General features: G+C 47.9%; 1 protein-coding gene across 1 annotated transcript; it reads left to right on the top strand.

Moving 5' to 3' along the window:
- Positions 1–10,094: 10,094 nt before the first annotated feature.
- LOC149439014 (uncharacterized) lies at positions 10,095–11,234 on the top strand. The gene has a single exon (XM_089659575.1). The coding sequence runs from the start codon at positions 10,095–10,097 to the stop codon at positions 11,232–11,234; it is 1,140 nt and encodes a 379-aa protein (XP_089515701.1).
- The last annotated feature ends 641 nt before the right edge of the window (positions 11,235–11,875 follow it).

Here is an 11,875-nt window from a genome sequence, read left to right as displayed (position 1 = left end):
ACTGCCACGGTGCGTCTGGGTCCTCTGTCTCCTCCTCCTCCTCTACCAGATGCTCCTGCTCCTCCACTCCTGTCCGCTGAGTGGAAAAACCACCCATTTCACTCAATAATTCCTGAGCACCAATGTCCTCCTCTACCTGCTCCTCTTCTTCCTGTCCTGCCCCCACAGGGGTCATGTGGCGTTGAGATCTGTGCGCCACGTCTACCGCACCCTGACCAGCCATTGTTAACAGCATTTGTTCCAGGACGTGCACCAGAGGAATGACGTCGTTCATCCCATAGTCCTGCCGACTCACGAATAGCGTGGCCTCCTCAAAGGGCCTGAGCAAGCGGCAGGTGTCACGCATGAGCTGCCAATGGCTGACATCTAAGTTACACAGGGGAGTACCTTTATCCGCTTGTAACATCAGGAAATCGGTGATGGCCTTTCGCTGTTCGTAAAGGCGGTCTAACATATGTAGGGTTGAATTCCACCTTGTTGCAACGTCACAGCATGAGGAGTCGGTACGGGGGCCCATGGCAGATTACGGGCCTGGCAGCAGCAATGGGAGGCCCGTAATCTGCCAGCACCCTATGACAAAATGGAACCCACCAGCAGTGTGAGGAGACCTGAAAGTGGCACATGGCAGAGTGTGGCGATGGAGACAGCAGCAATGGGAGGCCGTACAGGGACCCATGACAGATTACGGGCCTGGCAGCAGCATGAGGAGGCGGTACAGGGGCCCATGACAGATTACGGGCCTGGCAGAAGCAATGGGAGGCCCGTAATCTGCCAGCACCCTATGACAAAATGGAACCCACTAGCAGTGTGAGGAGACCTGAAAGTGGCACATGGCAGAGTGTGGCGATGGAGACAGCAGCAATGGGAGGCCGTACAGGGACCCATGACAGATTACGGGCCTGGCAGCAGCATGAGGAGGCGGTACAGGGGCCCATGACAGATTACGGGCCTGGCAGCAGCAATGGGAGGCCCGTAATCTGCCAGCACCCTATGACAAAATGGAACCCACCAGCAGTGTGAGGAGACCTGAAAGTGGCACATGGCAGAGTATGGCGATGGAGACAGCAGCAATGGGAGGCCGTACAGGGACCCATGACACACTCTGGACCTGGCAGCAGCATGAGGAGGCGGTACAGGGGCCCATGGCAGATTACGGGCCTGGCAGCAGCAATGGGAGGCCCGTAATCTGCCAGCACCCTATGACAAAATGGAACCCACCAGCAGTGTGAGGAGACCTGAAAGTGGCACATGGCAGAGTGTGGCGATGGAGACAGCAGCAATGGGAGGCCGTACAGGGACCCATGACACACTCTGGACCTGGCAGCAGCATGAGGAGGCGGTACAGGGGCCCATGACAGATTACGGGCCTGGCAGCAGCAATGGGAGGCCCGTAATCTGCCAGCACCCTATGACAAAATGGAACCCACCAGCAGTGTGAGGAGACCTGAAAGTGGCACATGGCAGAGTGTGGCGATGGAGACATGGGCCCCCTGGCCACGCTTGACTTTCTGGCCACATAGTCGACATACGGCTACGTTTACTTCCTCGGGCGGCTTGACGAAAAATTGCCACACCGCCGAGTAGGAAACTTTGCCCCCGATACTCCTCACTGGCTGACTGCTACTTCCTCCGTGCACACCGGCACCACTACTGGCCGTGGTGGTAGGCTGCAGTGGAGCTGGTGCTCTACTCCGTGGCCGTTTGGCTCCACTGACACTGCTGCGACCCTGCTGCCTCCTGGGCAACCCACTGACTGTTTTGCTCGCTGCCAAGCTGGCACCCTCTTCTCCTGATGATGCGGAAGCAATAGCCTGATGACGACGAGGCTGCCAAGTGCGATCAGCCTCATCATCATCAATTAGGGTCTCCGCCTCACTACTAGCCCCCTCGGCTGCGTGTGGGTCAGGAGACAGACCTGTCTCTAGACCGGCTACCGAGCCACTCTCCTCGCCAGTACTTCTTCGCCTGGCTGCTGAAGAGGCGGATGTCTCCCCCCGTTCCTGACCGCCCTCTGTTAGCTCTTCCTCACTGTACAGTGGGGCTGAGCCCACAGCATGCGATACTTCGCTTGGTGAGGGAACACCAAAGGATAGGGGCAGGTAGAGGACACATGATTTCAGTGGGCTTGCTCCCGGGCCATGCCAACTAACGGTTGTGTCTGACGTACCCACCGACCGTTGGCTGTAGGTGTCAGAGGTGACCTGGGAAGAGGAAGACGACCGAGCCAACCAATCGATGACGGCAGGGTTGTCGGTGGAGACACGACCGCTGGATGACACCGGGAGCACTGGCCTCTGGCTGCGACTAGTGCTGCCTCGACCCCTTCCTCTGCTGTCCCTGAGTAACAATTCTGTGTCCCTGAGTAACAGTTCTGTGTCCCTGAGTAACAATTCTGTGTCCCTGAGTAACAATTCTGTGTCCCTGAGTAACGATTCTGTGTCCCTCAGTAACAATTCTGTGTCCCTGAGTAACAATTCTGTGTCTGTCCCTGAGTAACAATTCTGTGTCCCTGAGTAACAATTCTGTGTCCCTGAGTAACAATTCTGTGTCTGTCCCTGAGTAACAATTCTGTGTCTGTTCCTGAGTAACAATTCTGTGTCCCTGAGTAACAATTCTGTGTCTGTTCCTGAGTAACAATTCTGTGTCCCTGAGTAACAATTCTGTGTCTGTCCCTGAGTAACAATTCTGTGTCCCTGAGTAACAATTCTGTGTCCCTCAGTAACAATTCTGTGTCCCTCAGTAACAATTCTGTGTCTGTCCCTGAGTAACAATTCTGTGTCCCTCAGTAACAATTCTGTGTCCCTCAGTAACAATTCTGTGTCTGTCCCTGAGTAACAATTCTGTGTCCCTGAGTAACAGTTCTGTGTCCCTGAGTAACAATTCTGTGTCCCTGAGTAACAGTTCTGTGTCCATGAGTAACAATTCTGTGTCCCTGAGTAACAATTCTGTGTCCCTGAGTAACAATTCTGTGTCCCTCAGTAACAATTTTGTGTCCCTCAGTAACAATTCTGTGTCCCTCAGTAACAATTCTGTGTCTGTCCCTGAGTAACAATTCTGTGTCCCTCAGTAACAATTCTGTGTCCCTCAGTAACAATTCTGTGTCTGTCCCTGAGTAACAATTCTGTGTCCCTGAGTAACAGTTCTGTGTCCCTGAGTAACAGTTCTGTGTCCCTGAGTAACAATTCTGTGTCCCTGAGTAACAATTCTGTGTCCCTCAGTAACAATTCTGTGTCCCTCAGTAACAATTCTGTGTCTGTCCCTGAGTAACAATTCTGTGTCCCTCAGTAACAATTCTGTGTCCCTCAGTAACAATTCTGTGTCTGTCCCTGAGTAACAATTCTGTGTCCCTGAGTAACAGTTCTGTGTCCCTGAGTAACAATTCTGTGTCCCCGAGTAACAGTTCTGTGTCCCTGAGTAACAATTCTGTGTCCCTCAGTAACAATTCTGTGTCCCTCAGTAACAATTCTGTGTCCCTCAGTAACAATTCTGTGTCTGTCCCTGAGTAACAATTCTGTGTCCCTGAGTAACAGTTCTGTGTCCCTGAGTAACAATTGTGCATCCCTGAGTAACAATTCTGTGTCCCTAAGTAACGATTCTGTGGCCCTAAAGTCTCTTTGGCCCTAACTCTGTCCCTAATACAGAGAGGTCTGTCTCTCTTGAATGACCGGAGGCTAATGGAGAATTCTAAGATGGCCGCAATATATAGCTCGACCATTACACAGTGCTGGCTGGCTGGCTGCTGATTGGCTAATGCGATCACATGTCATGAATGAATGCATTATGGGTCGGCGCGCCTTGTCTGCGCGCCTTCCCAGAGATCCCCGCTCCGTCGCCACACATGTCGCCGCCATTTTTGGGAAAATTTCGATTCGCGCATCCGAAGTTGGCTAATCTTCGCCAAAGTTGGCCAATATTCTAAACGAATTCCACTTCGCCATGTTCGATCCGCTCATCTCTAGTGAGGATCGCTGTTCCTGATTTCATAGCATTTTTATTTACTCAATTTATATTTCCTGCATTCTGTTTTTGTTACATTGGATAACGTAAGTCTATTTTATTTATTTATTTCAGGTACTTATATAGCGCCATCAATTTACACTGTGCTTTTACATATATATTGTACATTCACATCAGTCCCTAACCCTCAAGGGGCGTACAATCTAAGGTCCCTAACCCTCAAGGGGTGTACAATCTAAGGTCCCTAACCCTCAAGGGGCGTACAATCTAAGGTCCCTAACTCACATTCATACATACACATACTAGGGACAATTTAGACCGGAGCCAAGTATCCTACCAGCATGTCTTTGGAGTGTGGGAGGAAAGCGGAGTACCCGGTGGAATCCCACGCAGGCACAGGGAGAACATGCAAAATCCAGGCAGGTGGTGCTGTGGTTGGGATTCGAACCAGCGACCTGAGTACTGCCAGGCAGAAATGCAAACCACTTAGCCACTGTGCTGCCCATGTAGTCTAAAAGTTATGCGTTTGGAATGTACTTTCTGCAATCAGGAAACCAATAGGAGGTTACCCATCATCTGGTGGCATCAGGACCGGTGATAGACTCATTGCACCCTAGGAAAAATCAGTTACTTGCGCCCACCTGAAAAAAAAAAAATACAAATTTTTATAAACAGTAGAAAATATTAAATCAACAAAACCTGAAACTGTTAAAAAAAATTTAATTCGCAAAAATAAGTGCCACCGGCACCAATATTAACCACTTCAATATCGGGCACTTGTACCCCTGTGATGGATTTGGTAAAATGCCTATTTTGTTTCCTATTGAATAAATATATATACGCTATTTCTATAAGTTTTATAAATATTTACTTTTATACTTTAATACATATGTTGTGTGAATATTTTCTGCCTGCTGGGCTTTGTGGTACTATAAGAAATCTTTGCTTAAGAAATGTCTGCTCACACACACTGCCCCCCTCCCACTGTGCCAACTTGAAACAAAGGAATGTTGTTTTCCTATAAGATACGGCCTGGAAGAAGATCACACCTATACCATGACGGAGATTGTTTTCGTGTGGAAATGATCAATCAAAGACTAATATAATGCTTATGCTGTTGTCACATGACTCTTGCATCATTCTGCATATATAAGCTCACTTTCTCATTATAATAAACTAGAAGTATTCATAGACTGAACTTGTGTGTCAGCGTGAGTCTCTTCCAGTGTGCGCACATTCCAAAGCTAGTGTCATAAATTAGGACAGGAACAGATAAGCACTGGACGATTCAGTCCTTGACTAAATCAGCTGATGCTGAAATCCGGGACTCCGGGTCATTAACCTGCAGCCAGCCGACCTGAAAGGGCGTTAGGTGTCAGTCAAACTGGACGGGACGGAGATTGATCACCTCTCGAGCATGGTAAAATATATTTTGCTATCTTACCATTGCTTATCCTGTCTTTGTTGTTGATTCATACCTGTGCCTAGTACGGCTGCTAAAGGTCACTAAAGGCAGGTAACTTTGCTTGCCCGGAGTTTATTTCAACCTTACCTGCATGTGCTTATCTGTTACCTGGGTCTCTGTTGTGTCTTTTTATGTATCAGTCTTGAGGTGGAAGAGGAGTGGACCTACTGAGGGTTTTGACACATAATTTCTCTTGGGTGTGTGGTAACCTTGTGTGTTGACCACAAGAGAGGAGGTGTCGGGTACGCGTCACGGTAGTGTGGCAGCGGGGTGCCCTAGCCATGTTTGGGGCTAGGAAGAGTTACTCAGTGATCTGTACTCATAGCCCACCAAGATAGACTACTATGTTATGTCCTAAATGTGTCTGTGAGTTATTGTTTGCCGTTTATAACAGAAGGTTGGGGTTTGTTAAGGGTTAAGGAAAGTCTGGACAGCAGCCTGTGAAGTGTCTTAGATTTCTGTTAGGAAGGACCAAAGACAGGAGGAGATGGGTCAGGCGCTGATAAGATTGGAGAAAGGAATGTTAGCACATGACCTGGTTGCACAGAGAGAAGAGGAAAAAAAAAAAAAGAGAAGAAAGGTGTCTTAGTTGACAAAAATGTGCTGAAGACAGCAAGAAGCTTGGTATAATGTAGCCAAAGTTATCCACAAAGAGCAGTGGACAGAACAGGTATTGCTACAGGAAAAAAGAAAAAAACTGTTTATGTGTACCATTAATGTGTTAAATATTGAAAAGGATTACTGGCATGTCATATTGTGAAGAGGTGTGAAGGAAGTGAAGCAGTTAAAAAGTTATCTAAAGTAGCGAAAGTTTGTAAGCTGAAGGTCAGCGTTGCCTGACTTCAGCCAGAGGACTGGCATAAATCAATGTAGGAACAGAGAGGAAATTTATGTGATAAAGGTTTGCTGAACGTGACAGAAGCTTGGTAAAAAAAAAAAAACTGCAAAAGCGTTGCATAAAGAAGGATGGTTGGAAGAAATTCAATAAAATGGCGATTGTATAATGTATGTGTATCATAAAATTGAAAATGGAAATGTTCTAAAACCACCGCCCTATGATGATAGAATTCAGAACAAAGGAGGCCAGAAACAGTCCTGCCCAGCCCAGTGCACTTCTTGATGGCAGCCATCTTGCTGCACCTGCTTTGTCCCTTCCTGCCCAGCCCAGTACACTTCCTGATGGCAGCCATCTTGCTGCACCTGCTTTGTCCCTTCCTGCCCAGCCCAGTACACTTCCTGGAGGCGGCCATATTGGTACACCAAGTTAGACAACTGGAAGGCCAACGCCTCGAGTGAGCCGCCTCTACCCAGTGTGTCCGGTCTTACAAGTCAATGGTACATTCTACGTAGCACCGGATGTGCTGAGCAGAATCCCAAGCTGTCTATGGTCCACAGGACCCGAAGATATTGGACGTTTAAAAGGTACCCCCAATTATGGTGGAACTGAAGCCTGGAGCTCCCCTACCCAGGAAACCACAGTACCCACTGAAACCAGCGCAATCCAAGGCCATTTCGAAGCAGGTCAAGTCCCTTGTGGCAAATGGTGCACTCATACCTTGTACCTCTCCCAATAAAAAAAAGAAGACACCCAAAGGAGAACCAGAGAAGTACAGGATGGTACAGGACCTCCGAGCAGTTAATGAAGCCACTGTCTTAGAGACACCTATCATTCCAAATCCCCACACTTTACTCACAGGGGTACCTCCAACAGCAAAGTATTTCACCGTGGTGGACCTGGCAAATGTATTCTCCAGCGTTCCCTTGTATCCTCCCTGCAGATACTTCTTCGTTTTTATCCATGAGGGGCAGCAATACACCTGGGCAGTTATGCCACAAGGGGGCGCAAAATTCCCTGAGCCAGTTTGCCAAAAGCCATGACCACCATACTGGGCACGTGGCAAAAGGAATATTCGTCAGTGGTCCTTCTTCAATATGTGGATGACTTTCTCCTCTGTGCTGATGACCTGCCCACGGCTGAAGAAGCCTCAGAGAGTTTACTATGTTACTTGGCACACCAAGGCTGTAAGGCCTCTAAACCGAAGTTGCAATGGTGCTCTACAACAGTCGTGTTCTTAGGCCACTGCCTCTCATATGGAACAAGGCATCTTACGGAGGAAAGAGTTAAGGCCATCCAGAATCTGCCACTGCCGTTAGGCCAGAAGCCACTCCACGCCTTTCTTGGTTTCATATCCTACTGTAGGTCATGGATTCCTGATGTTTCTTGGTTTATGCAACCACTCTACGATGCTCTCAAGTCTGAGCCCTTCCATCTGTCCGAAGAGGCCGACTCCAACTTTTTTTTGGCTCTAAAATGCTTACTTTCTTCAGCCCCAGCCCTAGGTCTACCAAACTACGAGAAATTTTTTCAAACTGTTCGTGTCTGAACGCCAAGGCCATGGCACAGGAGTATTGGCCCAGTCCCACGGAGACTGCCTACGACCCGTAGGCTACTACTCATGCCGTTTGGACCCAGTGGCTAGAGGAGCACCCTCGTGTCTGCGTGCAGTTTTCGCTGCTACAGCTCTGCTGGATAAGACCTCTGATATCGTACTGGGACATGAACTTGTTCTTCTGGCACCGTATGCCATTGCTGTCATTTTAAACCAAGTCCAACCTAAACATTTGTCCACAGCGAGGCATCTTAGACTACAGTGTTCCCTCCAATTTCCTGATAACATCACTCTCCTACGTTGCCAAACCCTGAATCCGGCCACTCTCCTCCCAATTGCTGAGGGGGGTAATGAAGGTAATGCAGAAAGTGGAGAGGATGATGGAGCCACTGAGCCTCATAATTGTCTTAAAGTGATGAAAATGGAAACCTTCCATCTCCCCACAGTGAGTGAAACACCACTGCAGGACCCAGACTTCACCTTTTTTGTTGATGGTTCCAGATATGCAGACGATGGAGGCAAATATTATACAGGATTTGCGGTCACTACTGCAGACACAGTCCTACAGGCAAGAGCCCTATCGCCAGCAATATCTGCACAGGGAGCTGAACTTCAAGCACTTACAACAGCATGCCAGATGGCGGAAGGAAAAAGGGCCAATATCTACACAGACTCCAGATACGCCTTTGGGGTGGCCCATGACTTTGGACCCATATGGAAGGCAAGAGGATTTATGACTGCGGCAGGTACGTCCATAAGACATGGAGCAGCCATTGGACGACTGCTGGAAGCACTCCTTCTACCCATTCAAGTGGCTATTCTGAAGGTAAAAGCTCATGGGAAATTAAACTCCTCAGAAGCCAAAGGCAATAATCTGGCAGATTTGGTGGCAAAACGAGCGGCCATGGGACCACCAGAAATGGAAGGAGAGGTGACCGGAGAGTGGGAACCAATATTCACCTTACAGACCTTACCTGTGGACAGAAGCTACCTCAAGGAACTCCAAGAAGCAGCAAGTCCAGAAGAAAAAGAAAGCTGGAGACGGAGAGGAGCTATTCTCAAAGACGGTCTGTTTGAGTGCAACAAGAGGCTTTGTTTACCCAAGAATATGTTTCCAGCTGTAGTCCAGTGGGCACACGGAGCAGCCCATCTGTCAAAGAGCCTCATGAACTCTCTCATCAACAAGTACTATATAGCGCCTGGAATCACCACATTGACGAATAATTTTTGCAGAATATGTGCCATCTGTGCAAAAATGCAATCTGGGACGCACAGAGAAGACACCACAGAAACACTTGGCCAAACCCCTATACCCTTTTCAAAGGATACAAATTGATCATATCCAGATGCCAAAGAGTGGGCGGTTTGAGTACGCCCTAGTGGTGGTGGACATGTTTTCCAGTTGGCCAGAGGCCTTTGCTGTAACCAACATGACTGCTAAAACAACTGTGAAGAAACTCCTCACTGAGGTTGTATGCAGATATGGACTTCCAGAGGTGATAGAGAGTGACCAGGGCCCCGCTTTCACAGCTTCAGTAACCAAAGAAATATGGGCAGCATTAGGAGTCACTCTGGCGTTCCATACCCCCAAAGTAGTGGAAAAGTAGAAAGAATGAATGGCACTCTGAAAGCCAGAATGCTAAAAAATGGCCCAAGAGACTGGCATGAGTTGGCCAGACAGTCTGCTTATTGCCCTATTTAGTGTCAGATACACACCAAGGGAGAACACTCCCTATCCGCTTATGTGATTTTGTTTGACTCAGTCCCCAGACTTGGTTGTTATTTTCCACAACAGTTGCAATTACAGTCTGATGTGTTAACTGATTATGTGACTGTATTATCACGTGAATTAACCCGTATCCATGCCCAAGTGTTTTCTCCATTCCAGATCCTGAGTCAGATACAGGAACTCACAGCCTATTACCCGGAGATTGGGTATTAGTAAAGAAATTTGTGAGGAAACATTCCCTTGAGCCAAGATATGATGGTCCATTCCAAGTTCTGCTGACTACAGCCACTTCTGTCAAGGTGGCCTGGAAGAATACATGGATACACGCCTCCCACTGCAAGAAAGTCCCAACCCCTGAGGAAAAGGCGTCATCTACACCATGATGATTGTGTTGTATATCCTTTTTCTAATAAGTTTGATAGAAGCTCAGCAGGTGACTATCACCAAAACAGGTGCTCAACAGGTAGCAATCACTAGGATGAATGACACCTTCATATTCTGGTACAATTCATCCAACACATATGTGGCTGCGTTCACCTTTGATTTTTGTAGTATGATACCCATATATTGCAATAGTCGTAGACCGGGATGGGCACAGCGGGCCTGTCTGGTGATCAACTCAGATCAGATATACATATGTATACCGGATGATTATTGGGGACTGAACTGTGCCCATTGGGGATCAGTGGGATGGAGTACTGGAGCAGGTTGGGGGTATCAACCACAGAGTGCCTTAAAAAAGAAAGATAAGGTGGGGAAGCCTCTCATTAAACGTATGTTCATCTGGAAGTCAGGGTGCAGTGATAGCGGAGAAAGACTCGTCCTAAACATTGAGAATCCTAGCCCTGGTGATGCAGGACTTTACTGGTTAGGCAGGCACCCACAGAAAGGTACACCTCTAGCAAAGTTTTACCTAAAAGACATGTATAACTCATCAAAACCAATAACAAATCCCCTTAAACCTGTCATCCCTGCTATAAAAGACATGAAAGCAATAGCAAACCCTACTTTTGAAGAGACAATGGCGGCTGAAACCGGGTTCTCTGACACTAACCTGTGGCTTGAGTGGATGAGATTCAGTGCCAAACAACATAACAGAAGTAACTGCTATGTCTGTGGTAGTGCTAGACCACATTTAGGGACAGTCCCTCTCCAGATCCCACAAGACAGTGAGGAATGTTTCCTCCGCCTGTTCACTAATACATCCACCAATCATTCTGCATGCGAAATGTGGAAAGAGGAATATCCCATAGTTACCAAAATCCCAAAGCCGGGAGAGGGCATCACTATCTATCCAGGGAATTACACCTGTTACTCAAATTACAAAGGCAAAGGGAGGTTTCTGGGTAATTTTACAGAAGGATACTGCTCTACCTACAGCAATGTCTCAGGGAAGTTAATACAGAATCAGACCCAGTCTCTTGGTGACATATACTGGATCTGTGGGGACCAAAAGATTAGAACCAGATTGGAAGGGATTTGGACTGGTGAGTGTGCTCTTGCAAAGGCCATTATGCCTCTCCACATCCTAGCAGAAAATACTCATGATCCAATGCCTGGTCATAGGAGGAAGCGAAATGCTCCTTCTGGCAGTTTTGACCCACATGTGTATATAGATGCCATTGGAGTCCCAAGGGGGGTGCCTAAAAAATTTAAAGCCAGAGACCAAGTAAAGCAGGCTTTGAATTTCTGATTCCCATGATAACTGTTAATAAAAATGTAGATTAGATAAATTACACCAGGGATGCCCTTCAAGGAATCGTTGACCAGCTAGCCCAGCAATGGGCAAACTACGGCCCGCGGGCCGTATACGGCCCGGCGGACCTTTTAATCCAGCCCGCGGAGCTAGGCTCCCGCTAGGCTCCTCTCACAGTCCGCCCTGAAGACCGGTGTAGCATGAAAATCTGTCTCCTATGAGGATCTGTCCCCCTCGACGTATCTGCGCATGTGCCGGAGATCGCCGATCGGCTGCTATTGCCTGAAACTGGCACATGCGCAGATACGTCGAGGGGGAAAGATCCTCATAGGAGACAGATTTTCATGCTACACCGGAACGGCGCGGGAACACGGCGAGAGGAACGCGCGGAGCAAAGGTAAGTGAATTGACACAGGGGGGACTTGGGGGCTTAATATGGGGGATGAATTAATATGGGAATGAATTACTATAGGGGGGATGAATTACTATAGAGGGGATTAATTACTATATGGGGGATGAATTACTCTGGGGGATGAATTACTATAGGGGGGATGAATTACTATATGGGGGATGAATTACTCTGGGGGATGAATTACTATAGGGGGGATGAATTACTATATGGGGGATGAATTACTATG

This window comes from Staurois parvus, unplaced genomic scaffold (genome assembly GCF_062004578.1).
Source record: "Staurois parvus isolate SC_StPar_1 unplaced genomic scaffold, SC_StPar_1.0 ptg001166l, whole genome shotgun sequence".
Taxonomy (NCBI): domain Eukaryota; kingdom Metazoa; phylum Chordata; class Amphibia; order Anura; family Ranidae; genus Staurois; species Staurois parvus.
This window is presented reverse-complemented; position numbering and strand designations above follow the sequence as displayed.